Genomic DNA, 19,775 nt, shown 5'->3' with positions numbered 1-19,775 from the left:
TATAGGGGTGTATGGTTATGTACGGGGGTGTATGGTGATGTATAGGGATATATGGTTATGTATAGGGATGTATAGGGGTGTATGGTGATGTATAGGGATATATGGTTATGTATAGGGATGTATGGTGATGTGTATGGGTGTATGGGTGTATGGGGATGTATAGGAGTATATAGTGTTGTATAGGGGTATATGGCGATGTATATGGGTATATGGTGCTGTACAAGGGTGAATGGTGATGTATAGGGGTGTATGGTGATGTATTGGGGTGTATGGGAATGTATTGGGGTGTATGGAGATGTATAGGAGTATATAGTGTTGTATAGGGGTATATGGCGATGTATATGGGTATATGGTGCTGTATAGGGGTGAATGGTGATGTATAGGGGTGTATGGTGTTGTATTGGGGTGTATGGTGCTGTATAGGGGTGAATGGAGATGTATTGGGGTGTATGGGAATGTATAGGGGTGTATGGGGATGTGTAGGAGTATATACTGTTGTATAGGGGTATATGACGATGTATAGGGGTGTATGGTGATGTATGGGGGTGTATGGTGATGTATAGGAGCATATGGTGTTGTATATGGGTATACGGTGTTGTATAGGGATATATGGTGATGTGTAGGGGTATATGGTGATGTATAGGGGTGTATGGTTATGTATGGGGGTGTATGGTGATTTATAGGAGCATATGGTGTCGTATATGGGTATACGGTGTTGTATAGGGATATATGGTGATGTATAGGGGTGTATGGTTATGTATAGGGGTGTATGGTTATGTACGGGGGTGTATGGTGATGTATAGGGATATATGGTTATGTATAGGGATGTATAGGGGTGTATGGTGATGTATAGGGATATATGGTTATGTATAGGGATATATGGTTATGTATAGGGATGTATGGTGATGTGTATGGATGTATGGGTGTATGGGGATGTATAGGAGTATATAGTGTTGTATAGGGGTATATGGCGATGTATATGGGTATATGGTGCTGTACAAGGGTGAATGGTGATGTATAGGGGTGTATGGTGATGTATTGGGGTGTATGGGAATGTATTGGGGTGTATGGAGATGTATAGGAGTATATAGTGTTGTATAGGGGTATATGGCGATGTATATGGGTATATGGTGCTGTATAGGGGTGAATGGTGATGTATAGGGGTGTATGGTGTTGTATTGGGGTGTATGGTGCTGTATAGGGGTGAATGGAGATGTATTGGGGTGTATGGGAATGTATAGGGGTGTATGGGGATGTGTAGGAGTATATACTGTTGTATAGGGGTATATGACGATGTATAGGGGTGTATGGTGATGTATGGGGGTGTATGGTGATGTATAGGAGCATATGGTGTTGTATATGGGTATACGGTGTTGTATAGGGATATATGGTGATGTGTAGGGGTATATGGTGATGTATAGGGGTGTATGGTTATGTATGGGGGTGTATGGTGATTTATAGGAGCATATGGTGTCGTATATGGGTATACGGTGTTGTATAGGGATATATGGTGATGTGTAGGGGTATATGGTTATGTATAGGGGTGTATGGTTATGTATAGGAGTATATGGTGTTGTATAGGGGTATATGACATATGTATAGGGGTGTATGGTGATGTATGGTTATGTATAGGAGTATATGGTGTTGTATAGGGGTATATGACATATGTATAGGGGTGTATGGTGATGTATAGGAGCATATGGTGTTGTATATGGGTATACGGTGTTGTATAGGGATATATAGTGTAATAATAATAATATATAATAAGATATAATAAGTATATTACGGTACATAATAATAATCATAATCATATATGAAGTACCGACCGAGAGAGGGGGTAAGACCGCTGGCCTCAGGATTGTTTTTCAGATGATGACTATTTCGAGCCCGGGATTTCGAGCTACCGACGTAAGGACTTAAAAAGAATTGCCCTTACCCTTACCATAAAAGGGTATTATTATAGTCACATCTCAATTTTGATGGGCATTTGGTGTTATTCAACTGTTTAATAACATACTTCTAAGTCCTGATCCATGAAAAGGGAGCAAATCTCCGATGAAGCAATAAATTATATGGTAGTTAGCAATCCCCAAAAGTAACAACCTCCCCAAGTACAAACTCAATAATTTCCCTTTTTGGAAAGAAATAAAGGAAATGATTGAATATAACAAGCTGATAAGCAAAATCGAATCTTAACTGCAGAGGTCATTGTTATTTCGATAGAAAACCCAGAAGCCGTCGCGTATAAACTGACAAATCAGTTCTGAGTCAAGAGAGGATAAAGGGGACAGAGAAGGCATCCCCCATACACACTCTATTCCATAGGTAATTCGTCTCGAGTTATTTTTAATACCATAGATCCCAAGGGGAAATAGACAACAGCCAATCACAGAGCGCGAATGTGTTCCGCTTGGATCACCCACGCTCAGAGCTACCCGTCCCTCACGAATTGAAGCAGAAAAAAAATGGCGGAAGACTCGGAGAGCGATATTGCTATTCGTTTTGTCGACGAAACGACTACAGAGAGATTTCTGCTGAAGCGGTGTCAGCGAAATGCAAATTAAAAAAGAATCGCCCTTCCTCTCTTGTATAGAGCTAACAGTACAGCAGGAAAATCCTTAACACACTGAATATTCTCTCAGGATCATTTATAATTTACAGTTTGAAGAAAGTAATTTCTGGTTTGATATTTATTCTTTTATTAGTCTTTTATTATTCAACAAAAATAACACTTGGCGTCCTACTTGCTTTATTGTACAAACGACCAGTTTCAATAGACCAGCGAAATTTCTCATTTTATTAAAGCACAGAGGTTACGACAACTTCGAGTTAAACTGATTTCACGGGTTGTAAAAGAGTCCAGCGATTCCCTTTTCCCAGGTGAGCGCCGACTCATTTCGCTTCAATATTCAGAAATGCTCTAAGTGTCTTTACGCTTTCATTGCCTTTCGCCCGACATGTTTTGCACGGCGTTTAGTCATGCAAAACCTCCACGAAACATCCACGCAGCGCGCGAGGTAACTTTATCCCGATTCTAAAAATAACTCGAGACGAATTACCTATGGAATAGGTTGTGTATGGGGGATGCCTTTTCTGTCCCCTTTATCCTCTCTTGTTCTGAGTTCATAAGGAAAAGGTACGAGAGAGCTGTTAGTTTCGCTACCTCATTGAACTCACTTGAAAGGTGTTTAAGATTCGCTCCCTCTCTTTGAGGCACCTATTTTTGGGCTGCCGTCATGTTTCACTATCCCACACCACAACTATATGTATAACCTGAGCCAATATTGGAACTTCCTATAACAAAATAGAAAAAAGGAAAACTAAAACAACAATATTTTTTCGTCTTTTCTCATTACTGTGAAATAATGAAAACTATGGTCGGGCCTTGACCCACACCCATTAGGGCCATACATATCTTACAAAGGGTTTTCAAGACAAACAGATTTTTAGCCAAACACCGGTCTTTTTAAAGTTTTTTTCCATATTCACGACATCTAGGGAAATATTTAGAACATCAATTATTTATTGCTGATTTAAATCGACGCAAAAAGAATATTTTGTTATATTGTACTCCATAGTTGTACTCAGGCAAAGGGGTGAATGCCTCAGAAATTGCTTGTAGTTAACTGCCGCCCAACATGATATTTGTCGTTAACTGAAGCAGCATGTCCCCATTGTAGGCAAGAGTGCATTAAGGTGGATCACACAAGTTCACCTTGAATCTGTTTCACCTTCTTCTGAAGGCCCGAGATATTCTCCACGCGTTCGGTTCTTCGTATCTGTTTGCACAAAAATGATTTAGGTATTAGATGAAGCTGGTACTCGTTCTGAACTACAAGTCATAATTTTATCATTTACCAGTTGCCCTTATAGCTATGGAAAAAGTTTTTAGGCGAACACCAGACTACATGAACAGCTTACATGACCTAAAGAACGTTCCACCAGCAGACGTGGCTGATGGAAGAAAGGAGCATTTGGTCTTGTTTCGCAACTGGGTATAAGAAGTTGTAGTGCTTTACACAGTGACTAATGTTCTGTTTAGATCATACACTGACCTGACCCAGAAGAAGCACAACCAGGAAGTAGTCTCAAGTTAAACAAAAACTGAGTGTGCCGAAAATCTAATTTGTTGTTCTTTTTAAGTAAACAGGCATGTTGCCGAACAATAAAATGTAACTAGACTGAATTACAACTACACCCAAAAACAAGAATTTCACGTCGACACAATTTTAACATGTTCACAACCCAACTTACACGTGACGTAATCGGACGTCAGCGAAATGTGCGAGATATTTGGTGAAAATATTCATGGCTTTCTGTTATCAATCAAAGAACCGACGTAACTAAATGCCCTTGCGACAAAAGAGAACAGGAAAAAGAGTAGATCACTGTTTTACCCGAGATGGTTTAACAACTTTAGCATCCTTTTGGAGCTTTGGGGATGCAGTGAGGTGCTTACCGGTTATAGAGCGGCTCCAGCCTTTCCTGTCTTTTGCGCTTGCTCAGCTTTGTGGGATTTCCCATCTTAAAAAACGCTGGAGCAAACTCAACCAGCCATTTGGGATCGATATTGGTGACTTCTCTCATGTACTCCTTTGTAGTAAGCACAAGTTCGTGATATACCACCCATTCGGGTTGACGATTAAACAAGGCGCTTGAAGGATGGATGTACACAACCTGATTATCTGTTACTGTGCGGTAACCCTCCTGTGGGTCCTTTCTTGCTGCATTACGGAAGAAGCCGCTTGTTATCGCCTTTTGAGCGCGAGATGTTGTCTTACCACACGATACCACATCAAGTTTGTGTCTGCAAAAGAGATTACACTTCGGTGAGTTGGTGCAAAAAAGAGCCACGTACATGTAACTATAGAGCTAAAGAGCAAACGTAAAAACTGCACTACAAGTCGCTACGGAGCGTACACTTCGGCGTCGTGGTTAAGGAACTGATTAATTGTAAATGCGGAGGAATAGTAAGAAATGAAATATGGTAAGAGTGAGGTGTTAGTTTGTGAAATTGTGGGATTTGTCAGGATATTCTGAAAAGAGCAACATCCAAGAGGCCTACTTGCCAAAAAATAGCATTTCGGGACAAATTGTCTCCGAGATATTAGCCCAGTTATGCTCTGATGACTCCATACGAATCCTTCTAAATTTGACTTGGTTCTAAACGTTTAGACCTAAGTCAAATATGAGGTTAATGGCGGTGAATCACAAGTCTAACAAAACAAACAGTGAAAAAAGAATTCTCTATTTTTCTTAGTCACATCAGGCTTCAAAAACAGCACAGCAGTCTCATGTACTGATTAAAGATATGTAAGGCATGGGTAAGGAGTCAGTTACGTTGAGCATGGAATTGGCTAAAACTCAATGTTATGAGTTCGAATGTTTTGAGGATAATTATTCACTGACTATCAGCACAAGGAAGTTTAATACCAAAGGAACAGAGCCTTTACAGAGCGTTAAAACACAGCATCCGCCAACACAAACTTGGCTTGAAAATAATTTAAACTAAACAGGCTCGCCAATAATGACAAACTCTCACTTGAACTTCAGATATCTTACGGCGTCCGCCAACTTGTTAACAAAGAACTTGAAAATCGACCTTCGTCACACTTGACTAAACACAGCCGTCCAGCTCGTGGGAAAAAACTTAGTTCGTCAAAAGACCTCGCTTGGAACTTGTATACCGTCTGACATAAGGTTCTAGAAAATACTAAACAGCCGAATAGTAGTAGCTTTTCGACATATTTTATGATTTCAGTAACTGATGCAAATCTGCTGACTCATGCTTAAATGTAAACATGCCCTAATTCATTATTCATGAATAATCCAAAAACGTAGAGAACCTTCGAGAAAGTCAGGCAACGCATTAAAGCAATTTTACTACGGAACACTCAGCAAAGACAAAATGTCTGTGCAGCATTTTGTAACTTTGAAACAGTTCGAAAGGAGGGCTCGTGAAATGTTTTTCAACACTTGAAGAGAAATTTCGTGTCTCTGCGCGGCCACGTAATATCCTCTATTTATTCCTCGAGTAAATTAAAGACTAAACTCGAAGTGATCTCAAGATATCACGAAGTAGTCAGGTCTCATTTCTTGAAATAGCCGAAACAAGCCGAAAAGTCACGAACGTGCACGCCCAATCTTGTCCCGAAACTAGTGCACCATTTCATAACTATTTTTCAGATTCCGAACCACCTTGCGTCGCCGTAGCGCAATCGGCTAATCCCTCAACTTAGAGTCTCCTCTGATCTGACGGGTCACACAGGTGAGTCGGTTCAAACCCCGGGAAAGCCGAAAGAATAATTCTTCCTTCCTCGAAAAAGATAAAGAATAAATCAAAGAAATTGAAGTGATCTCGAGATATCACGAACTAATTCGGCTCTCACTTCGTCAAATAGTCGAATAAAACCGAAAACCTACAGACTTTACGTGCCCAATCTTGTCAAAAAAAGTCAACTTTGATACATTACTGAGCGTCACGAATTCTTTACTTCGCGCTCCGCCGAAGTAACAAACCACCTTTCCATGTAAATACATGTAACTCATTGGAGAAGGGAAACTGCTTTTCAGTTCTCTTTCACATCTGTGCACTATCAGGCCATAATCTCACCTGTCCATAATCCCAAGCATTTGCTTTCTAATGTCTTGAGCTCGCCTGAGCGACCTGGCCTGCACGAAGTTCTCGAAACACCATGGGTTTGAGAACTTGTTGTTTTTCCAAGAATTGTAGACAGCAAGTAAGGTCAAGTGATCTCCCTCGGACTGATGGAATTTGGCCTTCTTTTGGTCAGCGAGGGCTTGTTTATCCTGTTATAAACCAAGACATAGTGGCATAAGTATGGTTACCCTGTTCCAGGCCCCGAGTACACGTGACTGATCGTAGCGTCCCGAGGTCGTGTTTGGTTGGATTATCGTCGAATGGTGCCGACACTAGTTGTCTGGATAGAAAAATTGTCACCAGGTTCCAGTTGTTCAAAAGATGAATAATGCTATCCACTGGATAAATCTCTATCCGGTGGATAAACCAATTGATTTCCCTAATACCTGTCCGCTGAATTGTGTTGCAAAGTCGTTGGAGAAGTTTCCCCAATAAGGCACGATATGCCGCGGTAAAGAAAGAGACAAAATGGTTCCTTATGCCTACGTTTTGTTAAAGCTTTCAATACGGGGAGAATATAATACAAATTACGAGTTTATTCAAAATAGGAACTTAAGCTGGAGTTTAAGTTTCTTCCTTCTTTATTTTGTTACTCTTTGCAATTTAAGCAACCCAAGATTCTAGGCGCCCACGGTCGCTAAATGTTTTCAGGCAAATTGATGGCGCTCAAAGCCGACCAGGGGACACGTTCGTCAGAAAGGAATTCAATTGGAAAAGACGGAGACTTTTTGGTGAACTTATCACAATACTGCAATTTAAAATGTATGAATTTTTTTATTGCACCGCAAGACGCTACTATCGTTCAATGTTTTTTGTTCAGTCGTAACGGGAATTGAATTGATGTTCCCTGAACGTATTTCTGTTTAAACACGCTTTTATAAGAACAGCTGCCCACCTTAGGTCTGTAGAAGACGTTCTGAACAGATAACATGGAAACGATGGTTAACACCTCGTCACTACATCCAAGATGGACAGACTGAATTAACATCTTGGACAACTGCGGCTCCAGAGGAAACTCTGCCATTCTTCTCCCTAATCTTGTCAGTAGACCCTCGTCGTCCAAGGCACTCAGGGAATGCAGTTGCTCCATAGCTGAAATCATAGTCTGCCAACAAATAATTACAGACAAAAAGTGTTCTTTTGTTTCCTCACTGGTTCAAGTGTTTAAAAGCAACTGACTCAAATCAGCTGTGCACACTAAGCTCTAGGGAAAGATTATCTTTAACAGCATACTAATTTATTACTATTATCGTTGTTATTGATATTATTATTATTATTATTATTATTATTATTATTATTATTAATAATATCATAGTCGACTAGCGGAGCTGATTGCCATCAGGAAAGTCAAGTAACATGCAAAAACTAAGTCATGGATCAGATTAAGATATATTACGATCTGCACTTATTTGGCTTAGAGGATCTAGGACAAAAAGAAGAGCTCAAGATCATGACACTCAGAACTCCGGCACCATTTTGGAATACGAGGTTTTATTCTTCTTATTGATTTTTTTAATATCAGGAACGGATTAGTTTCTTTTTGTCATGACTTAATTTAAAAAACTGAACTGTGTGCGAGTGATATTGTGCTACCAAAAATGATCGCATCTGAGCCGAGAGGAATCTACTTGGGAAATCGATATTGACACTGAATTCTTATGATTTTATTTTACATATAATTTTTAATGTTATATAGCGCTTAATTATAATTTCAAATATTTCTGTAAATTATGTACATCTTTTCAAAGTTAGACATCTCCTTTTTATAAAAAAAAATATTATCTGATCATTAAAGTGCTACTACGGTCAAATCTTTGACTACCATTTTTTTTCGCTAGATTGGCAGTTTAGTACTTGAAGTACATGGTGTGCAAATTATAGCTTCATACGATTAAGGAAAGTCGTATTTTTTGGCGCTCAAAAACCATTAATTTTCGTCCGCCATTAAAACGCTATGTTCCTGTGGCCTGGTTACCAAGAACACAAGGCAATGGCTTTGTGACGTCATTTACTTAACCAGTACACACAGCATGACAATTTTCTTCCAAGAACAATGAACAATGAACAATGTTCCCTTTCCCCCCACTTCGATGCGTTCTTGTTTCGGAAGACTCTTTCGATCTTACTACATTAGGCTCTGTATGTGTGCAGCAACCGCTTCAATCGATAGAATTGAGCTGCACGCGAGTCTGACCAACTGAATGTGAGATTCGAGGGATAGGTTTGTTTCCAGCTGACAGTTTCGCTGTTTTCTCGGTTTAATAACTTCGAAGAGTGCTGCAGTAGCATTTACGGGGCTTTCAACGCAAACCAGTGGGGGAAAATTAAACTTGGATCGTTTGCTAGCATATGGAAGAAAGATCAATCGACAGATCTTGAATCCGGAAAGAAATCTTCGCATAAAGAGGGAGCGCATGGAGGTAAGCTTACAGTTCGCAAAACTTGCGGTGAATGTCCCCAACGCTAAGTTTATTTATATCGCCGGTGGTGATTTTTGCTTTTACTACCGGCAAAGTCATCGAAGATAAATTTTTTGTTAGACCTTTCTTCGACTGGAACGCGACGACTACGAAACTTTTAGGAAACTTTCAAAAAGATTTGCCCTAAGGCAACAGATCACGGAGAGCTCTCTAGTTTTGTAAACACTATTATTGCTCACACCTTGCTCTTGTAGTGTACTATTTTTTCTGTTACCACTATTAACATTCCCGTGAGCTTTTATAAAAAGCTTTAAAGCTCTATTTGTAAATTTTTATTATAAAATATTATAAAATCTATCAGGATCATGGTGCAATCTGAATGGTATGATATTTTAATATACAGTAAATTCCTTAGTATTTCCAACATTCTGGTCGCCATAACCCTCACTAAACAAAAGGTATGCTTTTTTCAATTTTAGTCTTCCCAAAACTCAGAGCCTGATTTAAACTGCACAGACATATTGTCAGTTCAAACCACAAGCTACAGCAAGAGAGCCCACACAAGTTTATTGCAAAAACTGTTTTTGCAATTTTGTAAAATACAGCAAGAATTATTACCATTTACTGATGTGGTCTTTAAAATAAAATTGTGATCCTATCTTGAATGTTGTGTATTGTTATTCTTTTGAGTGAATAACGAAAAGTTTTGCAATCTCGCATTGAATACTTAAAATAATTATAATTATAGTATATCATAATTTTGCAATGTAAACTCCAACACAGGGGCACTCATGCACTGAATTGTGACTGACATATTGCAAGTTAAAAATGAATAATCACCAAAGCTTGGTCACTGAAATATTTACTGCAACTGAGGGTTATGTACATGTATGAGATAGTTTCATGGCTACTCAAGGTTGTGCTCTACCAGCAACCAGTTGGCCCGTGGTTCCTAACTATTGTTCCGGCCGGGCAACTAGGAAATTTTTTCATAGAAATCATGTGCTGGGCACCCAGGATTTCACGGGTCCGGAACTCTGGGCTCCTTTCAATTTTTCTTAGAGCACAGCCTTGCTACTTCAAAAAACCTTGGTGTATCTTTCAATATGGGATAGACTAATGTTACTCCTATAAATGAGGAAGCTTCATGGCCCCTTACCACATACAAGGGCACTGTCCACCCTACTGTAACAATTGATCTGAACACTTGTTGATCACAAGATAAATGTGAGGCCCCAGCTAAGAACCCGGAGGACAAGTTTAGGTCTTACATACCGTGTGCAATATACAAATCCATTGTTTTTTAGTCATACCAGTGATTACAATAAACAAGCCAAGGGCTGTAATACTGTTTAAAGGCTGCAATTTTATTGTTCTTTGTTGACTGATTTAGCATAGTCTATTTTGGGGGTATTATATAGCCTGAGCCAAGCTAGGGAAGGGCTTCCCCACTTTTTGAAAAATAAATAAATAAAATTAAGTACAGTGGAACCTTGATATAATGAAGGGCCAAGGGACTGGCAAAATATGTTTATTATAACGAGGTTTGTTAACTTTTATCGAGGTTCTTTTTCATATTGCCTTACATTTTACTATTACTGGAGTAAAAAAAATAGTTTGTTAGACCGAGGACTTCGTTATAGAGGTTCCATTGTAATATACATTTTCATATGAAAAATATCTTTGTTGGAATAAGAATCTTCCAGCATCTAAATTTATTATTGGTCCGTTTTGATCCCATCTGTCTGATGCGTGGTAAGCCTCAAAAAGTCAATCGTCCTAGATTTCTGCATTTTCAAACCAGCAAAGCTATGTAGCATTTGCAACAATGCGGAATAGTCTTTTTTGATGAAGGTTCTTGATTAAACCTGAAGACTACTCCATGAACGACGGTTTCTTAAAACGAATTATATCAGCTGATGATGTGGTCTCTGGCACATTTCAATGACATGCTAGACAAAATGAAGGCATTACAGGAACCTACAGTGTAATATCATGATCTGCAAACTTCTAGTGGTGGATTCAGCATGTGCAATCACGCTCAGCAGGAGAAAGGTACTTTTCAGCAGCTTGAAATTTATGAACATGACTCTGCTCAACAATGACTCAAGAAAGGTTCAGTAATCTGACAGTTCTAAACAGCCACAAAGAGAGAACAGCTAAATTTGCTCTCCCCCCCAACCCCCATTTCAATGTAGGTGGTCACCGGCCCGTGCACGTTAAAAACTGCTTCCCAGGCCCTCTTAGGGGTTTTAACTCTTTAAAATGCTAGTTTCTAATAATATTTTACAATGGAAAAAACCAGCAAGAAAAACCACAGAGCACAATCAAGGATGGGCCTCCATGATGAACATAATTTCCACTGTGTAACACTTCTTCCTAGAGGCAGTGAAATATTTATGGCACACTGTGTTATCAGCAGAATCATGCAACCTAGTGATGTACTGAACCATTGAGTTTTTCAATACATAAAGTTAGTTGCAAATAATAATTTATTAATGCAGTGATAACCCAGTACTCTATGATCTACAGACACCCACTTAATTGGACACCCATATATAACAGGCAGTTTTGTTTGACCTGAGGAAAAGCATACATTTTTTCTTTAAAATTAACCGGCTTAGTACGCACAGTAGTTAGCACAGTAGTTAATGTGGAGAACAACCACTTTACTGTGTTTCAAGTCAGAAATTCCTATATATTCTTAATCCAGCTTTACAGACACTGGTTACCCAGGCACTTTCTATTTTTCTTGTCACAATGATGTGCCAATTGTAGACACTGTACCAAGTTCATGGGTTAATAAGATTTTATTACCAAAACATCTGCAGCCAAACAGCATGACACATTTGATTTTGATACATCTTTCTTTCTTCCCCTGTTTGTAGTCCTTTGATAAATTTTCTGCCTCCTACTCAACAAGTTTTGCGTCCTTGGCTTTTTGCTACAGTCATTGTTCCTACCCTTCTTCCTCCTTTTTCCTTTATGCTATATATCAAATAAATCACGTGTCTGTGACTTTTTCCAGAGAGCTAACTTTAATATGGACATCCGGATAATACGGACACCCAGATAATATTAAGACATCATAACATGTCTGCATTAACCTTTCCACTGTATATATTTTCTCTTCTAGCCAAAGCTTCAAAGCTGGTCCCAGTAAAGAGAGCATCCAAAAATATGCACACCTGGGTTTCAATAATAAATAAATCAAAAAAAAACGTCACATACAACAATTTCATAAAGTTATCTATAAAAGTTATGGGAATACAAGGGGATATCATTGACAATAGTTGGATGAGGCGAAATCTCTGAATTTTTATTAGCGTTGCAATTTATAAGTCGCAATAATGATCTGCAGTCAGTCGATAGGGAAGGCATAGGCAGACACAGCCTTTTCAAACAAACATGAGCTACAAAGAATGTGACAGTCTTTCATGTCAGCACTGAAGATTATTAAATTGATATACCAATTCAAGAGCGAGCGATCCCCTTATTTATCTATTTATATTGAAAATGAGTAAATTAACTCTTCTGAGAAAGAAAACTTAACATTAGATCTAATTTTAAAATCCTCAGCTCAGATACGCAACACTAAAGTAACAATTAAATTTTCAATAATAAAGGACAGCAGTCCGTTTAAGATGGTAAAAAAAAAACACATGCATATGACAACGAGCTGGCTGCTTCAGAACTGAAAACTGTACCCACTCTGACTCGCCGTGCCTGAAGAGCTATAAAGCAGAACTTTATCTACACTTGGATAAATGAGCACTCGAGAGTGGCTAGAAGGCAGGTGAAATTGGTGCGGACTCTCGATCGTCTTGCCTGTGTATTATTATTATTATAGCTTAAGCTAGTACGTATACAAATACACTTACCAGTAGTCCGAATCTCCGTCGGCACAAACTGCATAAAATACGACTTGGTGAAGTGTGTTTTTTTTCCGTCTCTGAGGCTAGCTGCCCTTAGTATTTGACTTTCTCATATTCAGTCGGTGCTGGTTCTACAGAGTCATCGTAATTTCCTCCTTCACAATTCCAGAATCGGGCGAAGACGAGCGAAGCTTTGAGAATCGCTCGCTGTTTTCTCACGGTTCAGGTTTGTTTTGTTGGCGTGTTCAGAAAATGACGTCACAATCAGAGAACAATAGCTTTGTCACTGGAACATAAATTTGTAATGGTGGACGCGAAAAACCTACATTTTCAAGCTCAATATTTTCACTTAGAGGGCGCCAAAGTTCATTTCAATGACCGAAACAGGTACAGCCACTTCTGATAAGCTGAAAAGAAAGCGTTTTTGTGACAAACTTGACATTAATTTTTGATCGTAGTAGCACTTTAATGTTATTATTATTATAATTATAATAATATAATATAATAATAATAATAATAATAATAATAATAATAATAATAATAGTAATAATAATATTATTATTATTATTATTATTATTGTTATTATTATTTCTTTTAACACAGTCTTTGCTGGTGTTCTTTTTGTGCATCAGCCGAGCGCAAACCATGTACCTAGAGCGTCAGTCACTCAAGTCAATCATTATTATTGTTATTATTATTAAAAACACTGGACTGCCTGCAAGAGGTATTGATCGCTCCTGAGCCGGTAAGAATGTATTTGGGAAATCGTTATTGACACAGTGATTGCATTTTTATGATTTATACAATTCTTAATGTTGTATAGTTCTTAATTGTTACTTCAACTATTTCTGTAAATTATGTACATATTTTTAAAGTGGAATAAAATTGTTGTTTATTATCAAATAATAATCTAATAATTAATAATAATAATAATAATAATAATAATAATAATAATAATTATAATCATCACAATCATTATCATCAGTAGTCATGGTAATTGCATTTACCACACTACGTTAATAATGGCAGCTACAAAACAAGTAATGACTAACAAATAATTATTCACCGAAGTGGAGGTGGCTAGTCGTGGTTATTTACCGAGCTAAATATCCACCACTAAAACAGTGAGATAATTGAGCACAAAAATGATGATTAACTCAAATACTGTTGCCAACAATTACAATTTTGGCGCGTAATGATCCAACGGGCGCGGCCGTCGCTTTTTCTTGCCGACAAATAAAACTTTTAAAGGCATTTGTTTAGCTCTTGCAGGGAAATTTCTTCAAAAGGAGTTGTGAATTCTTTTTGTATTTAAAATCATTCTGTAAAAAAAGATTATTAAATTTAGTTTTAAGCTTATACATGAACAAGTCAACTAAATAACGTAACGCAAGACTTAAGCTTAATTTGCATTTAGATAGATAGATAGATAGATAGATAGATAGATAGTTTATTAAAACTGCATCGCAGCCAAAGGCTGAATTACGCAATTATTTACAAGAATTACGCAATTATTTACAAAAACTTTACAATACTTGAAAATGACAAATGAATCCTAGATAATAAGTCGAAAACGGATTTTTAAGATAATATTAAAAATTCTATATAACATATTCATATTGAAATATGTTAAAATATAAAGCATGAATATAAGTGCGATAAAACTACAGCCCGGACTGTTTCGACATCGCATATATAAGAGTATTACTTGTTCTGTTCGTGCAAAGCTTTGGCATATTAAAAAGGCGCTGTCGTCTTAGGTTATAGCGCGAGTTATCATAGTCTGGTGGAAGGAGCGCCTTCAATTTATAGTTTAGATCACTGGCAATGTTATCAAAAAGCCTGCTACATAGTACGTAATAATGCTCCAAAATTGGTGTTAATCCCACCTCTATTACCGAGTTGCACTTTCCTGAGGTTATTATTGATATTGCTCTTTTCTCGAGCCGTACCAGCTCTTTCTTTAAGTACTTTGGGACACCGTTGAAAAGACAGGTGCTGCATAATCAATAACAGATCTCACGCACGATACGTAGAACAGTGCTAGATCTTGTTTCGGAACTCCCGCTCTCTTTAACTGAGTTAGGAAATAGAGTCTCTTGCTAGCCTTTTTGGTTATCTCAGTTACATGGTCGTTCCATGTTAGATCGTTCCCTATTGTAAGGCCTAGTAGCTTTGTACTAGTGACTAACTCTACCTCCTTTCCTTCTATGATGACGGGATCAAAGACTCTTTGCTCTTTAGCAAAGGAGATCCTGAGTTCTTTGCACTTATCGGCGTTTAGTTGGACCCTGTCCTCACGAGACCACTCAATTACTCTGTTAGCTATTGCTTGCCCGTGACTGTCTCCGCCCTTTATTACTACCTCAGACTTTCTAACTTTCTAACGAGTTTACTATGATCTATCAAATCAAACGCTTTACGGTAGTCCAATAATAATGTTCTTACAGTGGCTCCGTTTCCATCCATACCCAAGGACCAGCTGTGCAGCATACTAATTAGTGCCATTGTAGTTGAGGAATTTGGGATGGCTCCGTAATGGTTGACATCGAGGATGTTCATGACCGCAGGTTTCACGAAACCATCCACGACGAACTCTTCCGCCACTTTAGAAATACAGGGAGTCAGGGATATCGGTCTCAATTCCTTTTAGACGTCGACCACTGGTTTCTTTTTGGGAAGGGGAGTCACGTCAGCCATTTTCCAGATGGTAGGAAGATGCTGTTCAGCACAGGAGGCATTCAGGATTTCCGTGATGGGCTAGGCCACCAGGTCGCAGTATTCTTTCAGCAGCCAGCTGGGTGTTCTATCCGGTCCGCAGGCCTTCCTTGGATTGAGGACATCCAGTGCTCTTTGTACGTGCTGTTCGGTTACCCTTAAGATCTCGGGCGAGTCGGACTCGAGAGGAACCCGTTCAAGAGGAGCTGGTAGTTCATACTCCCCGAGTGGTTTTAGGAGAGCGGCATTGATGGCATTGGCTTGCTCTTTGAAAGGCAGTTCTGAGAATCCTTCGATGTTAATCTGGCTAGCTAAATCGCTGTGGGAGGTCTTTAGGCCGCAGAGGCGTTTGTTTCATCCCACCACCTTTTCGGGTTTTCTCTTTTTAGGTGCTGGATCTTTGACTCATAGTATTTCCCTCCGCAGATTTTCCTCTGTCCGTTGACAAGGTTACGAAAGTATTTAAATTGAGCTGAGTCAGGGCCATATGCACAGAACGCCTTTTGTCTCTTCATAATAAGAGATTTCAAACTCTCTTTCATCCAAGGAACGTCGGCCGCGCAGATAAACAAAAAACTTTTTCACCGGTTTCATCGATAAATTCGAGTCAAAAAGACAAAGCTTTACCTGTTAAAACTTCAAACCGAACTTCATCACCTTCTTCATATATTTCGGGAACAGCTTGCTTGATTAATTGTGAAATTTCTTTGCTTGTTACGGCAGCAAACTAGGAAGGCATTTTGCTCGCAACTTACGCGAGTTTGGCGTCGCTCGCTTGGAGGAACTGGAGGTGAATCAGTGAATAGTGCAGGATATTCACTGATAGAGTGGCCAATCAGAGCGCGCGAAAAACACTATGCACTGTTTTAGTATATGCTAAAAGAAAATATCCTCTATTTCTCCAAGTAAACGCCTAAAGGCCGATTTCTACACTTACCTCCATAGGAGGTGGATCCATAAAATCAAAGGAAAGAAGATCATTGATTCCCATGGCCTTGAGTGACAAAATAGTACTAGCAAGGTTTGTCCGCTGTATCTCAGGGACAGCGGTCGGTAACATCTCATCTCTGTACGCACGCTCAGTATATAAACGGTAACATTTACCAGGCCCTGTCCTGCCAGCTCGACCGGAACGTTGCTTGGCCTGGGCCTGCAAGATAACAGTGACACAGTGTTGTTAAAACTGGCAGCCGAGAAATGGATAACGAACAATAGCGGCGGGGGTGGGGCTGGGTACAGTGGAGACATCTTCGTAACTCGTTACAGAAGAAGGGAAAGGAAAAGGTAACTTCTGCCGGTATGAAGATTCTTTTCCCTGCCAATAAAAGGTGAAGACACTTATCTTGTAATATTACGGCAGCACTACTGTGTTGGGTGGACGAGAGGAAGATCAACAAAGATTTCTTACACACGTTTTTGTAAGCTTGGGTCCTAGGCACAATCAGTGCCTGCTATTTTTGGACACACTCAATTCACACCCTTTTCCGAAAACTGTTCAACCACAAAGCCTCCTTAAGTAAACCCACGGTGCGAAATAAACAGATGACCAGCGAACCAGTTGGCTTGATAGCGCAGTGTGTGGAGAATTACTCTGTCATCGCAAACGTCATAGGTTTATTTTGACGTTTTTTTTTGTGCAACTTTTTAAGTTAGGAACAAAAGTGTGATCAGCGTTCACGTGTTGTTCTTTCTCCCGCAGTTAAAAAAATACATATCAAACGTTATGTATTCACTATCATCAGTTCGGTGTTATATGTTTGTCCATCCGTCAGAGGAAAAACCTTATGCATTAACAACTAAATCTCTTGATACAAAAAGACATCTACCAAGGATTATAGAACAATAGTCCCTATCTAAGGCAGCCAGTTCTAGGTGTGTACAACACTTCACCGCCAGTAAGAATCTCTTTTAATCAGCGCACGTAACAAACAGTTTTTGTACTTATTGGCCTACAGCCAGTAAAGCTCTGTGTCAGCGCCTACCTTAGTCCGTCCGTTAGGTCATTTCTATTGTTCTCCTAGTGCGCTAACGCCTAATCTTCGGAACAATCGCCCGTTTTCTTTTTGTTTTTTAAGCCCAACAATTTAACAGTATAAAAGTACGTCAATCATTTCGAAGACAATTATAGTCAAAAGAAATAAAGCAAAAAGGGGTAAATAACCCTGAAAACCCTAAAATCACACTACTAGTAATAGTTGACACAGCCTCCGCTCTGCATGTTGTAAGTCAAATGTCCCCGAACCACATCTGTAAAAAGTATAACTTTGCCTGTGGCCGCCGATCCAACCTTGCGTGCTAAAGGACTTGAATCACGTTTTTGAAACAGTGCACGTGCTGATTTACCCCTACATTTTCGCTGTATGAGCTGGCGTGCGAAAAGTAGCCTCTGCCGACAACCGTTCAAATCCGTCCAGAAATCTAGACGAATAAATTAAAAAAAACGGGTCTTTTCTTGTTCCTGACCGGTTTAGAGCATTGCGTGAGCCTTGCGTCAGCGAATGAACGCTAACCATTATTGCGCCTTCATGCATCCCTTCGCGCCAAATTCTTGCATACGAACGCGGATCAACACAGCTCAAACGTAGCAACAGGAAAATCCCTGTTTATGTATTTAAAAGAGCGTCGTCAACAACTTGAATAAGCTCTGTATTTTAAAGCTGTCGGAATACCGAAACAAGCTGCTGCCGGTGCTTCTTACGGGACAGTGTAAAGATCGTTAATTTATCATATGGTAGTTTTTGTTTGCCAGGAAAAGAAAATGCGGTGATTTTTGTGTTTTGTGTTTTAAGACACAGATGGGAACCAGAATGTTCAAAAGAATCATCGATCAGTTTTCTTTTGGTGGAAAAAGCAGAAAAAAGCTTTTAACTGAACACTGATTCGTCCTCGAGGACTTCAACCTGGTTGGCTTCTTCGCGAAGGAACGCTTGTCCTGTTCTGAAAAGAAACCAAAGCGGCAAAGTTTTTAAAGAATTTTCAGGTAAAACTTGCACATTAATGGTCAAGGAAGTTCCGTTTTTAAATGGAAATTTAATTATTTATAGTTGTTTCATAGATGTCTTATACGACATGAGACGGATTTTGGCGTTGACATTTGATGTCTTCGGCAGCTTTTACTTGCGTGAAATGATCCACGATCCAGTTAGTATTACGCGAATTGCTTTTAAGGATAAAATTGTGGGTTTTCGAATAAAATTTTTCGATAAATAATTTTTCTGACTACTGTTTCGTCCATGTTCATTCATAACATTAGTTTAAAACACATTCGTGAGACTACAGCATCCAATTTATTTCAAGCATCACTGCTGCGTAGCGTTGTCTGCGAATTTAATTTTAAAGCCGGAAAAATGTGCTACCCGCAAAACAGAGAGAACTTACTACAGTTGATAGCATTAAAATACTTTCCTAAAAAAGACGATCCGTGGAAATTTTGCGGCTAAAATACTTAAAACCAGAGGGGGCGAAGCAGAAAAACAAAACAAAAGCTCGAGGAGGGTAGTTCGCAGGTAGTTTTCGCAAGTTTGATTCCCGCGAAACTCACGCAGATATGACGAACCAGTTGCTTGCGAATCGCGTGACGAATTTTGCGCATGCACGATAGAAAATTGAACGGTTGTCGGCAGAGGCTACTTTTCGCACACCAGCTCATACCGCAAAAATGTAGCCTCTGCTCGCAGGGTAGTGCAGATTAGAAGTCGCTAGACAACGTGGCTGCCTTGATGAATGATTTTGTTTTACAAGCACGTGGTTTTTGAAGGATATCCAGTTCGTTGTCACTTGTCACGACAAAGTATCTATCTTGTTACATACGTTTTCCACACATAATGCACAGCAAACATCTAAGCAATAGAAAACAAACGTATTGAAAAAACAAGGTACACTGAGTGAAACAAACTATTAAATTATATGAATTTTTCCTTTGGAAAACAATTGTCCTCGTAACACACTGCTTCATCGTTTATACTCCGGGTTATAAGTACCGGGCATTGCATTTTTTTTCTTTTTCATGTTTAGTGGAGTACAGACTATTCATTGCCAGTAAGCATATGTCCTCTCAGCGGACTACTTTACATCTTCGGGAAGGTATTTTTTAAAAAGTAA

The 19,775-nt window shown here is 39.1% G+C and overlaps 1 protein-coding gene, 1 long non-coding RNA gene and 1 pseudogene across 7 annotated transcripts in view; 1 reads left to right on the top strand and 2 right to left on the bottom strand.

Annotated features, from left to right (window-relative positions):
- Positions 1-3,551: 3,551 nt before the first annotated feature.
- The window catches only part of LOC140930480 (ATP-dependent RNA helicase DHX8-like), a 74,095-nt gene continuing 57,871 nt past the window's right edge, over positions 3,552-19,775 (bottom strand). For 5 of the 6 annotated variants that reach the window (XM_073380180.1, XM_073380181.1, XM_073380182.1 and 2 more), the window contains 5 exons: positions 16,612-16,824; positions 7,557-7,766; positions 6,614-6,810; positions 4,460-4,807; positions 3,552-3,779 (listed from right to left, as the gene is read on the bottom strand). In XM_073380180.1, coding sequence (XP_073236281.1) covers positions 3,728-3,779; positions 4,460-4,807; positions 6,614-6,810; positions 7,557-7,766; positions 16,612-16,824 — 1,020 coding nt within the window. In that variant the 3' untranslated portion in view covers positions 3,552-3,727. Of the gene's footprint in view, positions 3,780-4,459; positions 4,808-6,613; positions 6,811-7,556; positions 7,767-16,611; positions 16,825-19,775 lie in introns of those variants that run through there. The other variant, XM_073380185.1, reaches the window with a different exon arrangement.
- On the top strand, positions 8,731-9,746 carry LOC140930487 (uncharacterized). The gene is made up of 2 exons (XR_012164855.1): positions 8,731-9,081; positions 9,561-9,746. It is a non-coding gene; the product is annotated as an uncharacterized lncRNA (long non-coding RNA).
- LOC140929915 (uncharacterized) lies at positions 14,480-15,464 on the bottom strand (annotated as a pseudogene).

This window comes from Porites lutea, chromosome 3, assembly GCF_958299795.1.
Source record: "Porites lutea chromosome 3, jaPorLute2.1, whole genome shotgun sequence".
Lineage (NCBI taxonomy): Eukaryota > Metazoa > Cnidaria > Anthozoa > Scleractinia > Poritidae > Porites > Porites lutea.
Note: the sequence above shows the minus strand (reverse complement) of the source record. Positions and strands in the feature narration are given on the sequence as shown.